The sequence below is a fragment of the Erpetoichthys calabaricus genome, chromosome 18 (assembly GCF_900747795.2).
Source record: "Erpetoichthys calabaricus chromosome 18, fErpCal1.3, whole genome shotgun sequence".
Lineage (NCBI taxonomy): Eukaryota > Metazoa > Chordata > Cladistia > Polypteriformes > Polypteridae > Erpetoichthys > Erpetoichthys calabaricus.
In genome coordinates, this window is record NC_041411.2 from 59,832,481 (window position 1) to 59,858,694 (window position 26,214).

Below are 26,214 nucleotides of genomic sequence, written 5' to 3' on the forward strand. Positions count from 1 at the left end.
AAGTTCTTGAGCGTGTTGTAGCTTCCCAACTCACCAATTACCTAACCTCTAATAATTTGATGGAACTCTTTCAGTCTGGTTTCAGGGCACGGCACAGCTGTGAAACTGCTCTGCTACGGGTAACCAATGATTTGCTTATGGCAGCAGACTCTGGACAAACTAGCATATTAATTCTGTTAGACCTCAGTGCAGCATTTGACACTGTTAGACATGACATCCTACTGTCCATAATGGAGAACATGCTGGGTATCTCTGGCACTGCCCTCCAGTGGTTCAAGTCCTATCTGACTGATAGGCAAGAGTTTGTTAGTCTTGGCAACAGCAGATCCAGCTCAGCGCCAGTCACACAAGGAGTCCCTCAGGGCTCTGTCCTCGGTCCTCTGCTTTTCTGTATTTATATGCTTCCCCTTGGCCATATTATCCGTAGTTATGGATTGGGTTATCATTTTTATGCAGATGATACTCAGCTCTACTTCAATGTTAAAAGTGGAACTTCATCAGAGCTTTCTCAGCTCACAACCTGCCTTAGTGAAATTAAAACCTGGATGGAGCAGAACTCTTTAAAATTAAATTGCAATAAAACTGAACTCCTGCAAATTGAGACTAAAATGCAACTTAATAAAATGAGCTCCTTCCCAGTCCATCTTGGCAGTGATCTCATCAGACCTGCCTCTACTGTAAAAAATCTTGGTGTCATTTTTGATTCCTCCCTCACTTATTCCGCCCACATAAATCACATTAAGAAACTTTCTTACTTTCACCTCCATAAATATCCCGTGTTCGCTCCTTCCTCTCCTTCTCTAATGCTGAGAAACTTGTCCATGCTTTTATCACATCCCGCATCGATTATTGTAATTCCCTACTAGCAGGTGCCCCTTCTAATCTTATATCACAGCTCCAGCTTATTGAAAACTCAGCTGCAAGAGTCCTTACTCGAACCAGCAGCAGCGAGCACATCACACCCATCCTGCTCCATCTTCACTGGCTCCCTGTGTCCTACAGAATCGAATATAAAATCCTACTAATAACCTACAAAGCTTTAAATAACCTCGCTCCAAACTACATCAGTGACCTTCTCCATCACTATGCGCCTGTCTGCCCACTAAGGTCTTCTGATTCTGGTAATCTTGTTGTGCCCGTCACTAATCTACACTCCATGGGTGACAGAGCCTTCAGCTGTATAGCGCCCAGACTCTGGAATGACCTACCAAAATTAATCAGGTCAGCTGACTCCATGAATTCTTTTAAAAAACAACTCAAAACTCATCTGTTCAGGAAGGCTTTTAGCTCTACATGACTTTATTACCTTTCTCTCAGTTTACTTCTCTGTCAAGATGCTCATGTAACCTGTGTGTGTGTGCGCTAGACCATCAATTATGTTGTCTGTTTTTTTTCAGAATTTACTGTCTTAATCTTCTTTGTTTATTTATCTGGTTTGTACAATGCTATATACTGTATATTCTGCCGTTCTTTATTTATTCTGTAAGTGCCTTGAGCATGGGAAAGGCGCTATATAAATAAAATGTATTATTATTATTATTATTTTATTATTACCTTCTCCAGAACACGAGGGGGCGACCGCCCTGGTTGCTTTGGGGGCCACGGGTACAGAGCTGGGAAGCTCAACCCTGTAGGGGCCCGTGCCAATGCCTTGGGAGCCGTGGACCTCAGCACTTCCGCCCCACCCAGAAGTGCTGGGGGGAAGAGGAGCAGGGACACCCGGAGTCCTTCCGGTTGCGCAGCCAGCACTTAAGCCACACAGGGGAGTGTTGACGGAAGAGTGTCGGGAAGCACCTGGATCCCATCCGGTGGTGTATAAAAGGGGCCGCCTCCCTCCATTCAATGACAAGAGTCGGGTGGAAGTGGACGAAGCTCGGTGGAGAGGAGTGGAGGCGGACCAGAGACTGTGAAGGCATTGTGTTGTGTGGCCAGGACTGAAGGGGTGATTGGTACTGCGGCACTGGGTATTGTGCACTATATTACTGTAAATATTGTAAATAAATGTGTGTGTGGTGAAACCATCATGTATACCTGTCTGTGTCCGGGCTGTTCCCCACAATGGCATCCCAGATGGGACTCTCTACCTGCTACAAGGCAGGGACCCCAAACAAATAATTTTCTGGGCAGTCCGGAGCAGCAGTTTAGCCCACACACGCGCAGCCTGCACAACCCCGCGTGAGCAAATCACCTCACGGACCGCCACTAGTCCACCAAACGGCCATATTCCCCTAGTGCAGGAAAACGACTATGGGGGTTGCCTGAGTGCAGCGGGCTCCAGCAGGCATGCTGTCGCTGAGGATGTACGAGACAGCAGCACAGCGAGGATGGCGTCACCGAGAGACAAGACCCGGGAGGTAAGTGCCCTGCCCAACGGCGATCGGCCCTGCGGGGGCAAACTTACCTTCTGTGTTGCAGGCAGGGACTGCCCGAGTCCGCGTCAGTGGCAATGGCATGCCGAGCCTCGGGCTGTCGTCGGCGCAGAGGCGGCAGCGAGTAAGGAGTCGCTGCATTTTGACAGGCCGCAGCAGCTGCTCAGCTCCTCGGAAGCACGTCGCCGCACCAGGAGAAGAGGAAACAGAGCCAAAATGGCCGCAGACCAGAAGTCCCTCCACGGGACAGGCACGGGATTGGGTGGTGTGTCTTGCGTGTCCGCCGATGATTGGTTGGAGGCGGGCCCAAGGAATGTCCATCCCGGGCCGAGGAAGGACCCGAGGGGGCCTGTGGGAAGGCCCCTCAGAGAGCAGCCGACTGATGATCTATGCTTGCTAGCGGCTCTGCGTGAGTTGGAGGAGTGCCTCCAGCCCGCTGAGTTGCTGTTCCAGGTGGTACGTGTCCTCCGCAAAGGATTGAAGGAGCTGGAGATGAAGGCGGTCACGTCCGTGATGACGCTGCAACAGTGGGCGGTTCGGCGCGACACTGGAGTCTTCAGCCGGAGGAACGCGGCAGGGAAGGTAAGTGAGACCGTCCCCGTAAAATAAAAGGGAGATCCCACCGAAGGGGCCTGGGATGTTTCTGAACGGAACCAAGTAGGTAGATCTCCGACAGTGGATGCGGCTCCGAGTGCTATGCGCATGACGCCGGTTGCGCAGCCGGCACTTCCGCCACACAGGGGAGTGTCGACAGAAGAGTGTCGGAAAGCACCTGGAGCCTATCCGGGGGTGTATAAAAGGGGCCGCCTCCCTCCATTCAATGACAAGAGTCGGGTGGAAGTGGACGAAGCTCAGTGGAGAGGAGTGGAGGCGGACCAGAGACTGTGAAGGCATTGTGTTGTGTGGCCAGGACTGAAGGGATGATTGGTGCTGCGGCACTGGGTATTGTGCACCATATTACTGTAAATATTGTAAATAAACGTGTGTGTGGTGAAACCATCATGTCTACCTGTCTGTTTCCAGGCTGTTCCCCACAATGCATTCAGGTAAGTAACACAATACGCCCCATGGAAAGCAACTCTTCTGTCTCTATGTTGGAATATTAGGAATTAGGGAATGAGACATTGCAATGAACAGGCACCAATCAGGGAAAGGCTACCTACTAAGCATAAGTAAATAGGAGTCTGCATTTTCAACTTTCTGCACCACAAGGCTGAGGCTGTGCTTTCAGAAGTATGCCACTCAGAAAAGTGTTTTTAAAAGTTTCTTTTTCAAGGGTTGAAAACACAGGGGTAGTTTGGAGGAAAGGCAAAGAAGGAAACTAATGCCTATGTGTTTGAATGAAAACATAGTAGTGTGGATGGGCCTTAGAAAGGCACGCTGTACTGGACCAGTCACACTCACACCATTAGGGATGTTTTTTCCTTAGGTCACAAAGTTATTAAATAGCCATTCATATTGACTGCTGAATAAGCATCCTGATGTTTGCTTTTAAATCCCCTGTCTGATGTTGCATTGTGTATTGCTAGTACATTGTATTACTTTACTGTCACTATTGCAGTATGAATGATATTGCTTGACTGTTATTGGTACTGGTATTGGTATTGCTTCACTGACACTATCACCAGAGAGGGACAAAAGCAAATAAAAATCTCATTTTACTGTGTACATATGAGAGTAAATTTGAAGTTGAACTTTATTCATTCTTTAAACTCAGGAACTGAAAAAACAAAGCCCATCTGCACAGCAGCCACTTGAGCACACATTCACATTTACATGTAGAAAGTTTAGAATCACCAGTTAATCTAACCTGCATTGGTTTGACTGAACATGTAAACCCCACACAGATTGCAGTCAGGCAAGGATTTCAACCTAAGACTCCACTGTCTGAGGCAATGGTGCTTATCTTTGCAACATCTTCTGCTATATCAACTTACATTTAGGCATTGGAATTTAAAAAATTAAAATACTGTATGTGGAAATACAATACAATGTGAATTTTTCTCTCATTTCTTTTGCACTTGTGTGCATTGCTGTATTCAATCTAAAAAGAGACAACCCAACCATAAAAAATCTCACACTGTTCCAGTGTGATGCTGAGGTGTCAGGTCCCAATCCAGGCGGCTGGTCATGTGGTGCCTAGTCCCAATCGCCTCATCCTCCACTGGAAATCAAATCAAAGCAAGACAAGTGTAAAGGATCTCTAACACTCTGATGAGTTATTATAAAGTATTAAAAAGTGACTCTGTATTTAGTTGAACATATACAGTGCAAAAGCACCAGATTTCTCCAAGTATTAAATACCAATGCCTGCTATCAAGAGTGTCCGTTGGTAGCCACGCAGAGTGTTTTGTAGTTAAATTCTATACATTTGTGTACACCTGTTATGTTATTCTCATAGTTTTTTGTGTTTATAAGAGTTATTAATGAAGGCTTTGAAATCATTTCAGCTTTTTTATCCGTCACCTCCTGACTCACTAGTATGAGAAAATTCCCACATATGATATACTGTTCAACTTATCTTCATGTGTAGCTATTCAAGACATCAAGCTTTTTGGGGTTCTTCACTATTTTTAGCTATCTAGAATGAAAAAAAACTAATTTTTAGGCCATTTATGGACCATATTTTGGGCAGGAAGTTACAACCTTATGATAAAGAGTAAACCAATAGGTGTTTTTAACAAAAATAATCAGAAGGACTTGAAGTACATGCCATGTCAAATAACCCCAGGGGTTCACCAACTAATAGAATACGAGATGTCAAAATTGCTTCTTTTCAGAAAACATATGTTTCACTAATATTGGCATGTGGAGTGTCGTTTTATAGTATTTTAAGGTTACTCATCACAAATATAATAGTATTTTTGATATTTGATTAAAAAAAAATGACAAACTTCAGACATAAGCTTGTGGAGTATCGTTTAAGACTATATGAAGGTAACTAATATGTGGGGCTGTTTTTGAGTTTTAATCATTTACTAGTGATCTGTCCCTTTATGAACCTATATCAGGGGGTGAAAAATTACAAATTTCTTTACAATCAAGAATATTTAGACTTTAAGCATTTAAAGTGACACACACATTTTAATATTTGAAATATCTGATGCAACTATTCTTGTTTTTTACATACTTCTACCTCATGAAGTAAATTGTTACATTTCTTATGAACACCCTGAATTAGATGGTGGGGTTTGAGCTGGCATTTTTAAGATTTACAGAGTATAACGATTCCACTCTAGGCTACACACCCCAAGATATTTAATATTTGTGCTTATCTAAAGAAATTCATTACCTCAGCAAATTTCATTATGATGTCAGAACAATATGCAATGAGAACTTCCTCTTGCAGCATTTAGACTCCAAATGGTCTTTACCCTTGCATAATTATTGCTTTGTTCAGATTTGATCCCCTTCTTAACATGTCACTCTAGTTGACTGTGAAATAGACCTATATGCCCTGTGCCAATATCAGTATCTTTCCTCCTTCCTGCAATGTCCCTACCTCTTTAATTCACAGCACAAACTAGCAACAATTGAAAAAGGCAGGCCAAATCCTTGATGGGTTCACACATACTGTACACTCCACAATGTTAAGTGCTGTTCTGGTATTATTTAGTGCCTTCCTCATATTCATAATGAAAAAAAAAATCAAATGGAAAGCTTTATTTTATTTATTTATAGTGCAATAATGAGCTACTGGCAGATAGGAGCTTTGGCTTTCAAAGTGGCATGGGTAATTGTACTAGAATTTTTATAAATGGAAAAGTTGGGGCACTCTTTCAGGTCATTTAGTTCTGGTCATTAATTAATCTTTTGACACATAATTTTCTTGAGAAGAATGCAAAATCAACTAGCAACTAGAGTCAGTCGACTTGAATGACACTGCGCATCACAATACTTGGGTTAGATTTCCCAGTACAGGAAAGGGGCAAAGGGCACATTACAATGGTGGCCCATTGCATTCAGCCAGGTCTGACAGGCAGGCAGGCTCCATCTGGAGGGCTGCTGCATGACAATTTGGGATTATGTGGGACTGAATGCAGCCTGTCTGTCAGCCGAGGTGGGGGCATGACTGGACACAGTATTCTTAGTCAGACTTGATAGTACAACTAACCTTCTATCAGGTACAGAAAGGGAAGTATTCCTGGGCTTCTTCTCAAAACAGCTTAAGAAAGATTGGTACTAGAGGAAATATATAAAAATTACATCTTTAAGGTAAAAAATAATGTATTCTGAGACCACACGTGGAGTTAAACAGACTTCACTTGGGAAATTTATTCAACTTCACCCTGGCACATTGCTCAGTGGAGGCTCTTGAGGTGCCTGCTCATAAATCGTGCCTGAAACCTTAGCTTATCTTTTGATTTACTAGCTGAGGGTTTGCCATATGCCCGTGAGAATATGCACTGGCTTTCACTGCAGACAACTGAGAAGATGAGTAAAGGTCTTACAAAAACCTTGCATCCAGGCAGCCTATAGGGTTATTCAAGAATATGTAATTCTTAGAAATTTGGATGGATTAACTAAACTAGATGTTGTAATGTTACCATCAATTCCATTAATCTATGCACACCAGCATCCAGTTCAGGGCTCAGAAGGATGTAATTCATACCATAAATAACACAGATAATAAATATTTTCCAAGTGCATGTGGATATGGGTTTGGACTTTGGTGATGGTGGCAAAACCAGAACTCATCCATGTCTCACCCATAGCACAACAGAATGGGTTTATACAGATCCTGTTTGGGAAACATAGCTAACCATAAATGAATGAATGCTTAACGGTGAGGTAACCCCATAAAAGGCAAAGATTGAGAAATTAAAGGAGAATGAATATTTGTGCAGAACTACATGATGTTGCGTCTCCTAAGTCTCATTTTGATCTGCTGGATTGAATGCCATTTTGGAGACCCTTGGCTTTATTAAACACATGACATTTATATGGCAGCCCCAGCCAACCTCATCTCTTTTTCTATTCTCACAAGTCATGGTTTGTTCAGTAAGTTAGAAAATGGATCGAAAAGTGCTGTAAGAAATGACATGTGGAATTCTAATCTCGTTAGACCAAGGGGTTTTTCTGGATGCATAAACATCCCTCTTTGATAGTTCACTTTTCCCTTTATGAATAAAGGTTTCATCCATTAATCATTTTGACGCTCTGCTTTTGTCTAACAGTTGGATATGAAAAAAAGAGAGATTCGCCCCTGAGGTTTCCTTTAGTGAAGCTGTGCAGTGGTAAACTCTGCATTCATTCATTGTTTCAGTTGTTCCAAAAGAACAAACTCAGCAAAACAAGACAAAGTAATAATGGAATCATTCACCTTCAGGTGCCATGCATGTCAAAAAAAGATTAAATGAAATACTACAAATCTGAAAACTTCCTGCAATACTTATTTGGGTTAATTTCTTGATCCAAAAAAGCCTAGATTACCAATTAAAAAATGACAAATTGCTAGCTTGTCCTGTCATGTGCTTGCTTTGTGAATTGATATAAAATCACTCACTGGGATGACCAGAGTCTTGGAGCCTGCTGCCATGTATTTGAAAATAAAGAGTAGAGCTTTTGAAAGGAAGAGAAGATGATTCTTTTGATTTTTTTTTTTATTTTTTTTTTTAGTCATCAAGGCATTCTTCCTACTTTGTAACTAGTGTCAGTAGTTTCGATGAAGTCCTTCTAAATTTTAATTTTGAAGGCATTTCTCCTTAGTATCCACTGGGTGTCCTCAAGTGTGTAATCCATTATTTAACCTAGGAATTCTGCTGAATTAGGTTAATCAATGTCTTTGAGAATTTTAAAAATGAGGATTAGAGCTCCATGTAGTCACTTCTGTTTAAGAGTATAGACAATAATTTCCCGTAGCCTGTCAGAGCAGAGTCCCTCCGGCTCCTAAATACATTTGGTTAATCTTCTTGTGCTACTTTATCATTTCAGATATTACTGCAATTGTAATCTCACTCACACGTTACATAATGTGTGTATAAGGACCAATTATCAGTATTAAATAACTTACATGATATAAAATAATGTTTTGGTATTTATCGGTACACTGAGAATGTTATGTCAACATAAGTCCCTAGTTCTGTCTCAGAGTTTTCTTCTCATCTTAAAAATTAACTTAATTGTAACCAAACATCATCAGTACAGACCAAAAGAAAGGAAACATAGCAGAGGATCAAATCATTGGGACCTGAAGCAGCTGCCGGCTCAGTGATGAGCTGCTGAAATCTCTTTAACAGGGACTGGCTTTGGATACATAAAGCCTGATACTCCAGAAGATGGTACTGAGCCATTTAAAAGTTTGAAGGACTCTAGGCAAAGACCCTTAAAGAGCAGAACTTGGTTTGTCCACTTTGTAGGTTGTCATCTTTAAGGATCATGATGGGCATATCTTGAAGTTCTGTATGACTCAAATTACCGTAAAGAGATTAGAACTCAATGTAGCCATGTCTGTTCAAGAGTAAAGATGTTCACTCTGAGAGACTTCCTGGAAAAGAGACTGAAGCCTCATTGTTTTGATAACCTGAAGCATCAGCATCTGAAGGCCCATTGCCCCCACTGAGCTTTTAGTCTCTCATGGCACTGCCTAAAGTCGGGTTCACATATTGTGAAAGGTTTCCATGTCTGGTCAATCTTTGCAATGTGACCACAAAAGAATCGCCTGGCTTTTTGTATCTTAGAGCTGACCAACATTTTTTTTCAATAGATTGAAATAAGATTCTTTCTGACCACCACTACCACCACCCCCCTTCTTTTTCAACACATTGAATGCTTTTAGACAAAAAAGCTACCCAAGTTAGCTGCTTTTGCACAGTGAAGATTTTGCTAATGGGCAGCCAAGATTCTCTCAGCAGCTCTGCAACATTTTCTAAAGCCCATTGACGTTGTTGTAGCAACTGATGGCTGATCTGTGAATAAAGGGAATGTCAGTGCTACAGAGCAAAGAAAGAACAATCCATCAGCAGACTGCTAGTGCTCCACAGCTTGGCCTGAGCTACTCATCCCACTACTTATCAGAATTTTTTTTCTTTTGTGCCAGCCTACTATTGTGTTATGAAACTGCAAAATTGTATATTACCAAATGTCAATAATATGTGCAGTGGTGCTGCTAATTTCATACTAAGTTATAACCCATATTGCTCCTGGGTTGTAAGGCCTTTCAAGTGCTTTGCTGTGCAGGGTTAAGTTAAGGGTTCTAAGTGCTGCACCAATATCCAGTGTCCTTCATTATACTATTCACAGAAAACAATTAATCTGAATGAAAAAAACATAACTTGTGACCCCTCACAGCACCAATTCAGTCCATTTGAAATTTGTCACTTCTCAAGAAGCTCTACACTGCTGGCTTAGACAATGACAAAGCTAACAACCCAATAAAGCTATTTAGATTTTTGTAAGGAGGCACAGTGTTCTTAAACCCTCCTCATCTAGGTCCAGATCCCAATATCCCACCTCAGGGGTCTCAGGGCAGACACAGGAGGCCTCTCACATCCAAGGTAAGCAAAATCTGCATCTCTAAAATGGCACAGCAGGCATAAAGCGTCTAGAAGCCATAACATTAGAGAAAGGCTAGATTTGTAAGAAAAAAAATATGTTTATTAACGGCTTATGCAATATCCTATTAAATACACATTTAAATTAAGTGCTTTTTTTCTATTTACACATGAAGCAAAAGCATTTCTTTTCATTCAAATTAATATAACTTCTGACTTCTGGAGCAACAGTACAGGGGGATTGAATTCAATACTTTTACAGTCAGATAACAACCTGACACTTTCTGTATGCTAAAAGGCTACATGGTCAAATGCAACTGCTGTCTTACAGCAAGACCCCTGCCTGTGTGGCCACCTCTGAAACTTTACATGCAAATTATCTGTAATGGTTTACAGAACAAAAGGTGCTATATATGGAGATGGCTATTGATTTGTCAGAAAAACCTAGAAATACATCACTTGTGTATGTGGAGCAGCTGAAGTACATTGCCTAGACTGCCATTTACTGGTCACATGTCCTAGATATCTGATAAGTGATTGGGCTGCTCCTCCTAATCACATCATTGCCTATTTGTCACCAAGTTGGCAGCTGTAGACTATGTGGCCTGCAGCCATATTGTGCACTGTCATGATCTGTCGGTGCATTAGAAGTTGACAAGGCACATTAATGAACAATAATAACTCTGCAGAGGACAATGAGAAACACTTTCACCTTAATTGTGACAATGGGTCACAAACACTGTGCAAATGCAGAGGGAAGAGCTGTGGCAAGAAGGGTAAAGAACTGGACATTCTGAGTAACCAATGCTGAGTGAGTGTGGGAATGCCTTTGTAAGTGTACCTTCTTATCGACCGCTGACCCATCCCGCACAGTCACCTACTCAAAGTCACCTTGATGAGGAGAAATCAAATGGGAAAAATTGACAGATGCAGGAAAGAATGAGGGAGATAAAAATGTCATAGGGTTTGGTGAGGTCTGACTGTAGCTAAGATGAAACACCTCTACGCATTACACTAAATACACTATGCAGGTAGGGTGGATGGCTTGGTGGAACATTGGTTAATGATGCTGCCTTGCAACCCCAGAGTCTGTGTTTGGATCTTAGCCTGATCACTCTATAGGTGGAGTGTGCACATTCTCTGCATGGATTTTCCTCTGGGTTTTACTTTCACATCTAAAGGATGTGCAGGTTCAATTAACTGGTATATTAATGTGTGTGTAGAAACTGATGAGATGGTCTGTTGCCTCATACAGGGACAAACCCTGTGTCCCTGTTCTAGATTAAATGGTTTAAGAATGTCGTGTAAAGCTATGAGACTTAACTTCCAGTAAAAGCAATATCCATCTGACTCACAAGACAAATTGAAAACTGAATTGCAAATCACTCTGAATACAATTAGATGAGAAGTGCTGCTGCCTCACAGCTAAAAAGTCCTAGCTTTGAATCCCAGCCTGGTACTCTCTACAGTATGTAAAATTTGCATGATGTCCTCTGCCCATGTGGAAGTACTTTGATTTTGCTCCCAAAAATGGGTGTAGGGTTGACTGATGTTTTTTAGGTTTGTGTATGAAATGGCAATGTATTTTTATAATGTATAAAGGATGAATGTATGGCATTAGCTAAACAATGGCTCTATTGTGAACAACAGCAGCCCATGCTGTCTGACGGTTGTTTGTCTCATAAGAACCTGGAACATTCATCAGAGCCGTGATGGTGTATGAAGTCAGGCTTGGGGTGTTGACACTCAGAAAATCGATTAGCTGGCCAGTTAAGATTTGTGAACCTCAACCACAGCAGGAAGCACCAACTAGATGTGAGGTTATACCATATAAATAGCATATAAAAATAGTCTATTACACAATATATACATATATATCATTTTTCAATCCTCTGATTTCCAGCCTGAAGGCAGTGTTACCTTTGCCCTATTTCTTTCTTTCATGAACCCAGAATTCTATTGCAGATGGTGTTTTTCTGTGGAATCACAAAAGTCACGGCAGCATTTCAAGAGCAAAACCCCAAACTAGTTCAATATTCTGGACTAGCAGCAAAAGAGCAGGAAGACATTTTCTTTTCTGAACTCCTGGCTTCAGTGTTAAAACACCTGGATACAGGAAATGTTATTTACAACTCCAGTGTTTTCCATTATTCCCTCTTTTTGCTTTAAAAAAAATCTTACAAATATATATAATCATCATACGTACATACATACATACATACGTACATATATACACACACATACAAAGACAGAGTAGATACTGTACACACACAATATGTATAGGCCTGTTATTTAAAAAGACATCACAATAGAACTATCAGTAGATTTGTTTTGCTTTTTTGGAAAAAATAAATTAATATTAGTTGAATCTAGCTAAAGTGTTAAATATTGCCATTATTGCTTGCATTTTCTCTTTGTTCCCTTTATCCCACTAGTTAGTGAGATGGTCAATCTGACATGACCAATTGGTGGCTGATAATCTTCTTTTATTTCTTTACCAGTCACAGTCATTAGGAATCAAGGCAAGTATCCATGTGCAAATAACGTGCTACATCCCAGGGAGGATCCCCTTTCATATGCACTGCTCGATATGAATCTGTATGTGTAGAGAGAGCGGCACCTCACATAAATGCAGTCTTCTCTCTCGCTCTCCTTCTCACTCAGACTGGTGCCAATGTAAAGCAACTCACACATGCACACAGTGTCATTTACATGTGTAAACTTCTGTTCTTTCACTACATGTGTTGCACTTGACATAGCAGCACCAGAGAAACTTGCAGTTGCACTGCCACACGCGAGAGTACTGGTGGGTGTTGTAGCCACGGCCGCAGCACATCAGGTCACAGCCATTTGACTGCTGGGCTGTTTTGTTGCATATCCTGCCCTGTGTCCCAACACTGCCAGTCATGGGGTCCTCATCACAGTAATTAGGAGATTTCTCAATGTACACCAAGTCTGTATCCATGGGCTTGCGGTAAGATAGAGGCTTCTTGATCTTCAGGAAAGTAGGCCGCTTGTTGCGGCTTGCCCTGACTGGCTCCACCTGGACGGCCTCGTTATATTTCTCCTTGAGGATGTATCCGAGTTCCCGGAATTTAGGAAGTGTCGTCCAGCAGGTTTTTGTAGTGCAGGACCCAGAGACTCCATGGCACTTGCACTCCAGCTTCATATTCTGCTCCAGTATCTACAAAGCAATGCAAAGATGACATAATGAGGACTATAAGGGTTTATCACAGAAGATAAAAACAGCAATATGTGTGAACATCTCAACTAACTACTGTACATAATGATATGCACAAAGGAAAGATAAATACTATGGAAATTTTAACAGTTGCACATTTAGTCCTTCACAGATTTAAAGTGAGATCTATGACAAAGCAGTGTCCAAAAGGTATACTTAGAAAAATCAGAAGAGGCTTTACAGTATCTTGGATATCATGGGCGGAGTGGTGGCTCTGAGGCTAAGGATCTGCGCTGGTATCCCGAAGGTTGCCGGTTTGAATCCCTGTCACTGCCAAAAGAGATCCTACTCTGCTGGGCCCTTGAGCAAGGCCCTTAATCTTCAATTGCTCCAGGGGTGCTGTACAATGGCTGACCCTGCACTCTGACCCCAAGGGGTATGCGAAAACTAACAAATTCCTAATACAAGAAATTGTATAAGGTGAAATAAAGAACAAAAAAAAAATCTCAGTATCTCTGAATGATTATTTCATATTACATCTGTCTCTTCCTTTGCTCTTCATATGATCTTATCCCAGTAATTAATATCTTACGGCTATGTAATGTATATACTATAATAAACTTTTAAAGACAATAAAACATAACCTAACAATGTCAAACTCACTTAACCCAACTGAGGAGTGAGGAAGCCTGGAAGCTATCTCAAATGAAAGGGACAAACCAGCCCTAGATGGCGTGCCAGTCCCACATTAGGCTCAATCACACACATACACAAAAAATGAATCTAGTCCAATTTTAAATTGCCAATTCAAATAGTCATACATGTCTTTATAAAGGAGAAAAATCAGTATATCTGGTAGAAAACCCAAACAGACATATGGAGATAGTGTAGACTCTGCACAGACAATGAGAATATTAGAACACAGGATCTTTGAGGTAATCTTAATAAAACTATTTAAAAAAGGGATTTACCTTATCATACGGTCAAAAGCATGATGGAAAATAATCTAAAGCAATTTTAAAAACAGGCCTTAATGCACTTTTCCTAATAGGAGCCATCACAAAGTTGTTTTAAAATTCAATGTTAATCTCATATTGAGCTTTTCATGGAATAACAATAAAGCCTGCCATCCATCCATCCAACCATCTCAACCACTTATTACTTTTTTAGTGGTTACTTCGCACTTTGGTTAAATGAAAAAGCCTTTTGCCACCTTCTGGAGATTTAATGGTGTGTGATTTTGCCTGGGCTCCTCAGTTTATCATTTGATCACTGGGGTCTATAAGAACTTTGCTGTTCCAAGAGTTGTTTAGCCATTGAGAATTAATTTTACTGTTTCCCTTAATTTCATTTAATTTCTGTTATCAGATGGGGTCCTTCATCATTGTCACGCATAAGGCAGCAATCAACCAACAAGCACAAGTTTGACAAGCGCTCCATTTGGATGTGAGAGGAAGTCGGAGATCCCAAAGGACACCTGCACTTATACAGGGAAAATGTCTACAGTGCATATGTTATAACTGGGAATGAAACCCAATTCTCAGGAGTATTGAAGCTGCACTGCTGGCCACTGCACAATCATACTTATACTTATAAAATTAATCTATGATTTTATAGACTAATTTAGGATATTGATTAGTCAGAAATAACATTACAAAATAGACTTAAATTTAACATTCTATTTTTCATAGCATATGTACACTACGAAGGGTTGTTTTGAACCTTGCACCCAATGCTGAACTGAAAACGTGGGTAAGTAAATGGACAATATGGGTGAATCTTCTAGATCACTATAAAAGTACACATAACCAGTTGAATCTTTCTTTTATATAGTGCCAATAAATGTCAAAAAACAGGGAGGCTAAGTTTATGAAACAAAGACAGTAATATGGCAGGAAGCACAGGGCACGAGAGCTCTTCAGGAAAATTTGGCTGGCATTGTTTAAACAGATTTGTTTCATTCGAGTTAATCCCGTCAGAGTTGGAGAGTGCATTTCGGAAGCCGTCCTGGAGCAATTATTTTTACACTGAGGAGGTATGTGATTGTGGTGAGTGATCCAAGTAATTCTGTGCATTTGGAGAGAGATGTTGTGTCAGGACACCGCGTGTTGAAAGTGAGTGATTTAAAGCAACACTGAAAGATCTGCAATGAGCAGCCCACTTTATTACCGGCAGCAGGGATTCTCCAGACTTTGAAGCTCTTACAAGTGTTTCAGAAGCCGCAGTACAGCGACTGGCTTTGGCGCCTGCTGAGTTGCTCACCTTACAGAGCAATTGTGTGGAGTCAAGAACATTGTCTGCTACAGTCTGCAGACACTGGACACCTAACCAAACTGAGGTTGTTGAAAGGAGGCCTGCACTTGTTTATTTAGCTCTTGTCTCTAACAGCCCCACCCTGGGGGCCTACCTGGCACCTTGCCCCCTCTCTGCTCACTAACTGGGTAGATTACATGGTATGCACTTCAAGAATTAGGAGTTTGGTAAAAAAAAAAAAAAAGTAAAGACAGCAGTTTCAGTTGCTAATGGTTGGAATCTGAGCAAGTTTATTTGGTCTACCTGTGGTCCTGTTCAGAAACACACAAGGGAAGAGCCTATCTAGTGGGAACAGGTGCAAACCACAAATCAGTCATGTACTCCCTCATATTGCAGCTATTTAGAGTCGTTTGTTAACCTGAGAAGAGGTGCACAGACTGTGGGAGGAAGCTTATAGGAACCTATAAACATGACAAAGAAAGCATTCCAGACAAAGGTCAAACCCAGGTCCATGTGATATGTGGAGGAATTGCTAAAACAGATCATCCAATCATCAGTCTTCTGAATCCTGCGTCTTATAGAACTGTAGAAAACCAAAAGCTGTCCTGGCATCATCAGGCACAATCCAGCCCTGGATCAGATGCCAGTTTGCCAAAGGGCCCAGTCATTTATACAGGGTCAAATCAGAGTAATCTGTATGACATGTCATATTCCCTGAAAGGCTAAAGTGAACAAAGAGGGAATGATTAAACAGTGACATAGGCCATGATTAACTAAAAACATCTCTCTGCATTTGCGAAGAAATTGCAATTACTGTCATGTCTTTCATAGTGTGCTTTATATTATATATATATTAAGGCAATAAGAAAAGGAACAAGATAATGTGCTGTTTTACAAAGTAGAAATCAGGAAGGGAAAGAAGGTAAAGGAACTGGAAAGATAGGCAAGAGGAAGCTGCAAAAGCAGACTCTATGTGTCATGGAGTAGTTGTCTGTTTAAAGGCAGGTCTTCAGCTTATATTTCATTGTGGGGACGAAAGGAGCTTTAAAAACTGACACTGAGAACATGTTCAAGAGAGCCGAATGACTGTTCAATGAGAGGAGTTCAAGAAAAACTTCGAAATGGGGGAAGGAGGTCTTAGAGCATCTTAAGTACTTCACATATTTATATGGGGTGGGTAAATTAGACATGGGCCCAAAAGTGGTTGTATGCTGGTAATTTGGGGATTTAGTAGGTACATGTAGCTGGGCCATGTTGCTAATTCACAGACTTAGCTGATGAACTTACTTACAGAGGGTGTACACATTAGATGTGAACCAGAATGAAGATACAAGCTGTTGACTTTGAGACTTAGCTGGTGAGTGTGTAGTTGAGCCAAGACGATGATTCAGGGTCACAAATTTATATAGGTGTGCACATTAGAAGAAGACCCAGAAGTGGGATATTTCCGGAAAACTGAGGCCTTAGTAAATATCCTGACCAATGGCGTGATCCCACAGAGGTGAACAATTACAAATTCTCCTCCTCTGACACATATGATCAACATAAAATGTGATTCAATCTCACTTTCTTGCTGTAGTATCCATACAATCAAGATACTGGCCACTTGGTGATTAAAGAAAGCTACAAAAATCAGTTCAGAGGGGTGTAGGTACCTTGGGTTGAGTTTCTTCTTGAAATTCTGGTTCCACCCTCAAAAATACAAAGATATAAAGTAGATTTAGGGGCAACAGTACATTGCTCAGGCAATGTGAGTGTTTGTATGTGCAGACATTTGTGTGTATAGTATGGCAACAGACTTTTACATCTTTAGTTTGTCAGCCCTAATGTTAAATACTATAGTTTCATTGTGAACAGAGCTAATAAACCCTTCATATAATTATGATAATTTGAAGAATAATGAGAAGTACTTTTCATGGTTACTTCCTTGGAAAACAGCAAATGTAAAAATTATTACTAAAACAGGGAATAGAGACAATAACGAGAATGCCACTTGTACTATATAGTGCCTTCCACAACAAGTACCATCCCAAGTGTTCTATATCACAAACACAGTACTTCATCATAAAACTGACAATACATATGGCAAAAGGAATAATGTGCGGTTATATTGCAAACATGACAGTGCCCTCTTTTCATCCATGCATCCTATTTACAACCAATGTAACCATTACAGGAATAAATTTAGGCTTACCATAATAGCACTGAGCACAAGCTGGTAACCAGCCATGAATGGATGCCTGTTACTCTTACTGTAACAATTGTGGCTTTGGGATATGGGAAGAAAACAGGATAACCCATACAAAAATCCATCAAAACACAGAGAGAATATGTAAATTTCACACAAAGAGTGTCTAAGAGTGTCTTGAACCCAGGACTAACCATTGTCACCATGACAAATGCTTGCATACAGAAACACAGCCATAAACAAAATAACAGGGCAAAAGCACTAATGAGCAAGTGAATCTTATTGAATATAGTACCTTCAGCTTGAATATTTTAATAAATTCCCAACTAATGATAAAATAACTGAACAGAGAAGTAATAAATGCAAAAAGTCTCTTTTTTTGCCATTTTCGAGGCATGACACAGAGGGACACAGTTTGACACATACAATCTGATCAGCCAAAGCAGCGGATGGTCAGATGACACAGTGTAATTTATTCAAGATGAGCAAACAAGCCACAAAGTGTCAGTGAAACCCAGAGCCATGATTTACATCGCAGAGATTCCTTGGCTTGCGGAATATGTGTCTACAAGCTAAAGAGTTGCGCTTATTTCAGAAATAGTTTTACAGGTTGAGACAAAGGTTTTTAAACATTCCAAGTGAAGAATGCAAAAAGTTCTTTAAACTCATTGTGCCAGCATAGAGCACGCTTCACGCTTTAAACCACAAAGAAGAGTGGGTTTGTAAATGAAAAAATGAAAAAATGAAGGTAGCAGCTTCATCAGTCACAATGTACTGTACTGTACAGTAATGCAACAAAGACACATTGCTTCCTTCATTTCAGGCTGGGGTTCCTTTTTGTTGAATTTGAATGAAATAAACCAAAAAACATCCTGGCCTAACAAGTCAGATTTAAGTGCAAACAAAACAGGCTGAAAAAAAATCAATTTAAAAGCAGGCATTCTTTGCAATGCGAGGACTGGGTGCCTAGCAAAAGGCACATAATAGATGCGAAATAAAGGGACTGGGAGCAACTGTCACAGAGTGGCTAAAAACAGCAGCTTTGTGTAACATACACACAGATAAACTGCCTCTCCTCCCCTGACTCCAATTTAGAAAGCTCTTTTTTAGCTTCTCTGTGCTCACTTTCCTCAGAATGGATGCAGCTGGACCTAACCACAGGCTGAAGGAAGCCAAATCTCCCAACCTAATAGCTGCTGCCTGCCAAATACACTGGCAGTAGAACACACTTCCATCCATGGAGGTAAGAACATGGCAGAATCATAAAAGAACCCTTTCCAAGCACCCTGGATACCCAATACCATGTGCGATGGATATTAGGTACTACCTAGTTCTCTGATGGGTTGATAAACCTTCCAAACCAAAAATGCAGCCTTAGAATATTCCTTCTGCTGTGCTTCATATTCTGAAACAGACGTTCTTCCATCAGTGTCATGTTACTGCTCCCAGTGCTCTCTCTGTACCTGCACTTGCTGTTTAACATTGTACTGTGAAGAGGCTTATTAGTTTAGAAAACTCTTGTTGGAGCCTTTGTCAAAATGTTACTTAATTATTTTAGAAGGGTTTCCTTGTCAAACCCCTGTTTAAAGGCCTGTCTGCTCCCGTGCTGGAGTTGAGGCTTAATTTAGAGCAGTCTTGGGTCGAGAAGGTTTAAACAGGATAAGAAAAAAAAAAAACTTAATAAATGGAAAGGAATGTTATTATAGGAGGTTTTGCAAAGAAATAAACTTTATTTTATACAGTGTCATTCTGAAGTCAATACCAGTCCAAATGCTGACCTTTACTACAATGACTGACATGTATATTATGCAAATGGGGCACAGGCAGGTTAAGTACCTCACAGAGAAACTGAACCAACAGTCATGCATACAAACATCCAGTGCCTTAACCACTGGACCATATGCCTTACCAGCAGAAGTAAATCTCCCAGACCCCTGTCTATAAACAGCAATATCAATGGCTGAAAAATCCACTCCATCTATTTTTTTTTTCCAAAACCTCACTGAAATATATATGAGTGATAGACACCTGCCAGAGGACTTGTCCTTCCACTACATGATTTCTACTAACTTTACAGATACATATACTGTACATAGATAGACAGGCAAATAATTTAAATTTACATTTAGATTACATTGCATTTTCATTTACAGTACTTATTTGACTGATGACTTTATCCATGGCATTTTACAACGTTTTTAAAATTTTATTCAAATGGCCCTTCCTCGAGTCACTACCTTATCGTGGTGGAGGGGTTTGCGTGTCCCAATGATCCTAGGAGCTCTGTTGTTTATGCCCCTGGTAGGGTCACCCAAGGCAAAATGGTCCTAGGCGAGGGACATGACAAAGAGCGGTTCAGAAAACCTCCTATGATGCATACTGTACAAACATTGGATGCTGTTTTCCCTCGCCCGGATGTGGGTCACTGGGGCCCCCCCTCCGGAGCCAGGCCTGGAGGTCGGGCTCGATGGCGAGTGCCTGGTGGCCGAGCCTGCACACATGGGGCTCGGCCAGGAACAGCCTGAAGAGGCAACGTGGGTCCCCCTTCCCATGGGCTCACCACCTGTAGGAGGGGCCAAGGAGGTTGGGTGCAGTGTGAGTCGGGTGGTGGCTGAAGGCGGGGACCTTGGCGGTCTGATCCTCAGCTACAGAAGCTGGCTCTTGGGACATAGAATGTCACCTCTCTGAAGGGGAAGGAGCCTGAGCTAGTGTGCGAGGTTGAGAAGTTCCAGCTAGATATAGTCAGGCTCACCTCGACGCACAGCGTGGACTCTGGAACCAGTCTTCTTGAGAGGGGCGAGACTCTCTACCACTCTGGAGTTGCCCCCGATGAGAGGCACTAAGTGGGTGTGGGAATATTTATTGCCCCCCAACTTGGAGCCTGTTCATTGGAGTTCACCCCGGTATACGAAAGGGTAGCCTCCCTCCGACTTCGGGTGGGGGGACGGGTCCTAACTGTTGTTTGCACATATGCGCCGAACAGCAGTCTGGAGTACACACCCTTTTTGGAGTCCTTGGAGGGGATGCTAGAGGACGCACCTGCTGGGGACTCCCTTGTTCTGCTGGGAAACTTCAATATTCACGTGGGCAATGACAGTGAGACCTGGAAGGGTGTGATTGGGAGGAATGGCCCCCCTGATCTGAACCCAAGTGGTGTTTTGTTATTGGACTTCTGTGCTTGTCACGGATTGTCCATAACAAACACCATGTTCAGGCATAGGGGTGTCCATATGTGCAGCTGGCACCAGGACACCCTAGGCCTCAGTTCAGTGATCGATTTCGTGGTCGTGTCATCAGACTTGCGGCCACATGTTCCGGACACTGGGGCAAAAAGAGAGGCGGAGCTGTCAACTGATCACCACCTGGTGGTGAGTTGGCTTCGATGGTGGGGGAGGATGCCATTCAGGCCTGGTAGGCCCAAACGTATTGTGACGGTCTGCTGGGAATGTCTGGCAGAGTCTTCCTGTCAGAAGTAGCTTCAACTCCCACCTCTGGTAGAACTTCAACCACGTTGAGGTGGAGGACATTGAGTCTGAATGGGCCATGTTCCGTGCCTCTATTGTTGAGGCGGCTGACCGAAGCTGTGGCTGTAAGGTGGTCGGTGCATGTTGTGGTGGCAATCCACGAACCTGTTGGTGGACACCGGCGGTGAGGGATGCCGTCAAGCTGAAGAAGGAGTCCTACAGGACCTTTTTGTACTGTGGGACTCCAGAGGCAGCTAACAGTTATTGGCAGGCCAAGCAGAATGTGGCTTTGGTGGTTGCTGAGGCAAAAACTCTGGCGTGGGAGGAGTCTGGGGAGGCCATGGAGAACGACTTTCGGACTAATTTGCAGCCAGGGCGTTGAGGGGGTCCAGTTTGGTGGGCTCAGGATTGGGTCACTGCATTCTGCAGATGATGTTGTCCTGTTTGCTTTATCAGGCCATGATCTTCAGCTCTGTCTGGATCAGTTCACAGCCGAGTGTGAAGCGGCTGGGATGGGAATAGGCACCTCCAAATCCAAGACCATGGTTCTCAGCCGGAAAAGGGTGGAGTGCCCTCTCAGGATTGGGAGCGTGATCCTGCCCCAAGTGGAAGAGTTCAAGTATCTCGGGGTCTTGTTCACGAGTGAGGGAAGAATAGAGCGGGAGATCGACAGGCAGATAACTGCGGCATCCACAGTGATGCAGGCTCTGCATCGGTCTGTCATGGTGAAAAAGGAGCTGAGCCGAAAGGCAAAGCTCTCAGTTTACCAGCCGATCTATGTTCCTACCCTTACCTATGGTCATGAGCTATGGGGTAGTGACCGAAAGAATGAGATTGTGAATACAAGCAGCTGAAATGAGTTTCCTCTGCAGGGTATCTGGGCTTTCCCTTAAAGATAGGGTGAGAAGCTCGGTCATCCAGGAGGAGCTCAGAGTAGAGCTGCTGCACCTCCGCATCGAGAGGAGTCAGATGAGGTGGCTTGGGCATCTGATCAGGATGCCTCCTGGACGCCTCCCTGGTGAGGTGTTCTGGACATGTCTAACTGGGAGGAGGCCCCGCGGAAGACCCAGGACACGCTGGAGGGACTATGTCTCTCGGCTGGCCTGGGAATGCCTAGGAATTCCCCCGGAAGAGCTAATAGAAGTGGCCGGGGCGAAGGAAGTCTTGGCATCTCTGCTCAAGCTGATGCCCCAGTGTCCTGATCTCGGATAAGCGGAAGAGGATGGATGGATGGATGGATGGAGGATGGATGGATGGATGGATGGATGGATGGATGGATGGATGGATGGATGGATGGATTGATATTCAAATGGTGCACAGGCATGTGAAGTTACTTGCTCATGGACACACAGTGTTTATAGTGGGATAATTTATTAATCAGGGCAAATTGCAAGTTCCAGAAGTCACTGCATATTAACAGCAGTTGTGCATACATAGAAAATAAGCAGAATATACTTAAAATCTAAAATGTGATGCTTCCACTTTCAGGGCCTTAATCTCTAAACATTATGTCCATTCATGTCCTCATCTGTGAATCAAACTTTATTTCACAATTTTCAAGTCCTAAAAAACTAAGTACACAATCATTATTTTCTACTCACTCACCCTTTCCATGTCTTTAACACCACAAAATCACTCTCACAACATCTACAGTAAGTCTTCACTGCCAGGTGACCAAGTCCTTGATGCCCAAGACCTCACAGACATTGTCCAGTATTGCATGTTAGGTCCTTTTCCCAAACAATCTCTGTGCACAATTTGCGTCTTTGCTATAAATTCCTATTCACTAACAGTCTAGGCATAACCTCACCAAAATGTTTAAGTGCTATCATCCCTGTGGCCCAGTACAATTTCAAAGTAAGACAGTCCCTTTATTAGCACCAACTGGAATGACTCACCAGTACTGGGCAGGTGATGGAGACTAACAGCACTGGTAGTAAATTTGATTGATAAAAGTATACTCTGGTACAACAGCAAATTAATAAATTTAATTTATAGGAACTTGTCCTCTACAGGAGATTAACATCAACAAGAATCTGAACTACACTTAAAACAACCAAGAAGAAAAGTGGAGTAAAAAGAAATATTGGAAAATAAACCAAAAGTAATATTATCAGTATATATTTATTTGAGAGCAACAGCAAAAATCAAGGGGAAGTGATTTTAAGATTGAGTTCAGAAAGAAAAATTTAGAATATAAAACAACTGTGACAAATACAGGCCATTTAGCCCAAACAGCTTGTCAGTCTTACTCATCTAGATTTTCCATAATAATATCAAGTCAAGATCTGAAGGTCTATTAAGTCCTACTCTCCACCAAACTACTTGTTGATTTTTCCATGTGTTGGTGGTACTTCGCATTAAGTAAAACTTTCTAACATTGCAAAATCTGTCCTTAGGAAGTTTCCAACCATGTTCCTATGTTCTTGTTGCAGAATTTATTTTAAAGTAACAACTATTATCTACTGTATTTATTCCTTTCATAATTGTAATCATTTTAGTTATATCCCCTTTTATTCTCTGTTTACTTAAACTGAAAAGGTTCAACTCCTTCATTCTCTCCTCACAGCTGATACCTCCTAGTCCCAGAATCAGCCCAGTTGCTCTCCTCTGGAATTTCTCTAGAGCTACTACATCTTTTTTGTAGATATTTGGACAACTTAATTATTAGCTAAGAAAATTTGCTTTGATGGACCCAGTAGTGTCCTGTCAACTGGAAAATTCATCTCAGGTACTGGGAACTTTGGAATCATCAGATGAAAAGATTATGTCGGGTTGGGGTGGGTACTTGGCCGATGTCTCCAGGACTGTGTCTGACTTTGTCTTTGACTTTCTCTCTTAAAATTGACCTAGGACCCAAGAGGTTTTATTTCCTCCAGGGATAACACTGACTGGAGTTTTTGTTTTTCTACCCTCTTTTTCCAGATGACCATTTCAGGCCAGCCAGGCATGTAAAATCCTTATGGAACACCCTGGGGCTGATGTTAAGTCTCCTGACAGGGATCAAATGCTGCACTTTTACTATATAGATCCAAGCTATCTCTACTGGATCCTTCCAGTTCAGATCTGCTCCCACATTACTGAGATCATCAACCAATCATGGAGAAACCTGTGAATGAAGCTCATGTCCGGCACTTGTACTCACAATCTCATTCTTTCTATTACTAACTAAAGGTCCTTTTCTCAAGAAAAATATTGTAAAATTAAAATAGGAACACAGATCCATGCAGTACCACAGTAGTTAGCATGTCTTTCTCGCAGCTGTAGCACATTGGGTTTGAATCCCTATTTGGTTTAAGTCAATGTGAAGTTTGCACATTATCTCTGTGTCTGTGTGTTTTTCTTTATTGTATGCTATGGTTTCCCTACCAAGCTCTTAGGCAAATCAAAGACACTAAGGTGACTTGTGAGGGAATGTGCCTTGCAAAGGACAGGCATCCTAGTCAATGTTTATTTCTGTCTTGTGGTTGACACCAAACTAGTGCCAGTGACCCTAAATTGAACAAAGTGGACACAGCTAATGAATGCTAATAACTCATGACCTGAATAAAAGTATGTTATATGCCACCAAAAAAATGCAAGACTTAAAGAAAATTGGAAGAAAACTCACAGACAATATTTTCAAAGATTGGATATTGGGAATACTTTTCAGAATGTATGTTTTGAAGGTCCAAGTGGTTATCATTTCAGTCTTCATAAAGAGGTGAGTGCTGAAAAAGCTGTTTATATTTATCAAATTTCTCTGCATTTTACTGGCATTTGAAATGCTTTAATGGTCCTTATGGACACGTCTGGACAGTTGCAAGTCCTAAGTATGCCTAATAGATGAGATAAGCGAGCCCTTTTATTACCTTCTGTGACTTTGCGTCCCTCCTTCATTGCTAATTTCACCTCTGTAGCTCCCTCATGAACTGAGACAGGGAAGGTCAGATAGCCTCACCCCACACCTGGAATATCCCTTATTTCATGAGGGCTTCTGCAAAATGTCATGCATGGCTCTTCACTCTCTATAACTAGATAAGTATTGACATGGTTCATAGTAATATTCAAAAATAAACCAAATGACACAAATCCTGATTACGGAAATGAGTGCAAACTTGCACATACCAGGCCCCAGATGACCCTATGACTGAATGAGACACATTTCTTTCTCAGATTACCTACCTTTCGTCCTGCCTCATTGTTGTGCAGGTTCATGAGTGTTCTTGCATTCTGTTTGATCTCCCTGGCATCCACGAAAACTTTGGAGAAACCCAGACCGTAACGTATATCAGCTGAGCAGCCTCCCCACTTCCAGCCTTCCTCCTGGTTGTAGAAGCCTTGCTTTTCTTTGTCACAGCCACAGTCACTCAGGTTTCCCTGCGTGCACGCTGCTGTGATGGCATGGGCAACTCCAGCAGCGATGATGGCATATGTGAATGCTGCCTCTCTGCTACCTGTAATTATAAAGAAAGGGAACCTGGGGTAGCAGCTGGCACAATAAATGGATGCAGCAACATTCATTTTTAAGGAAGTAACATCTGTATAACCTGTCTGAGGCAGGCGGGTTTGGGATGTTGCAGGATGGCATAGCACAAACACTAGTAAAGCAGCTAAGCATATAAACCATGAATGTACAAACGTATGGGGGTTGAAATGTCACCACTGTAAATTAGCCTGTGTGTATTTTATTATTACAAGTATGCATCTCTGCATGCTGGGTGCTACTGTACGAGACAAATGCCTTAAGCAGATGCTCATTCATATTTTTTGGTGGATATCCTTAGATAATACAAGATCAGGCAGGAAAGTGGGGCACAGCCCTCTGGGCAATGACAGGGCCCTTCAAGGTCCCTGGAAAGAGAAGCATATATACCCACTAATAGGACTGATATATGTTGTCACATTTGTAAGATGTAAGGTCACTGCCAGAGGGAGGTCATATCCTTTTGTTGACACAGAAAGCCTAGAATCATGGGGTACTCAGAAAAAAGGAGAATGGAGGACAATTTGTGAGGAAACAAAAAGTGCATCCCAATGATGCTAGGAATTAAGGAAACCAGAAGAAACCAAGAAAGTCTAATCCTACTTGCAAAGAGAGAGTGAGGCCAGGAGAGATCAAAAGAAGGAGGCATGTTGTCCTTGGCCTTAAGAGGTTAGGACTCTGAACTCATGTCCTGAGACATGGCCCTGCTAGGAGAAAGTGAAGGTCTGAGCTGCAGTGACACCAAGGCTGGTACTTGGATTAATAACTTGGTGTGCTTGTTGCAAAAGTATTTTCATTCCT

The 26,214-nt window shown here is 42.0% G+C and overlaps 2 protein-coding genes across 6 annotated transcripts in view; one reads left to right on the forward strand and one right to left on the reverse strand.

Annotated features, from left to right (window-relative positions):
• fbln2 (fibulin 2) overlaps window positions 1-26,214 on the forward strand; it is an 890,980-nt gene that overhangs the window by 389,226 nt on the left and 475,540 nt on the right. The window lies entirely within an intron of this gene.
• Window positions 10,224-26,214, reverse strand: part of wnt7aa (wingless-type MMTV integration site family, member 7Aa) — a 42,369-nt gene continuing 26,378 nt past the window's right edge. For all 4 annotated transcript variants that reach the window (XM_051921519.1, XM_051921520.1, XM_051921521.1 and 1 more), the window contains 2 exons: window positions 25,113-25,380; window positions 10,224-13,046 (listed from right to left, as the gene is read on the reverse strand). In XM_051921519.1, the coding sequence (XP_051777479.1) occupies window positions 12,567-13,046; window positions 25,113-25,380 (748 nt within the window). In that variant the 3' untranslated portion in view covers window positions 10,224-12,566. The remainder of the gene's footprint in view (window positions 13,047-25,112; window positions 25,381-26,214) is intronic.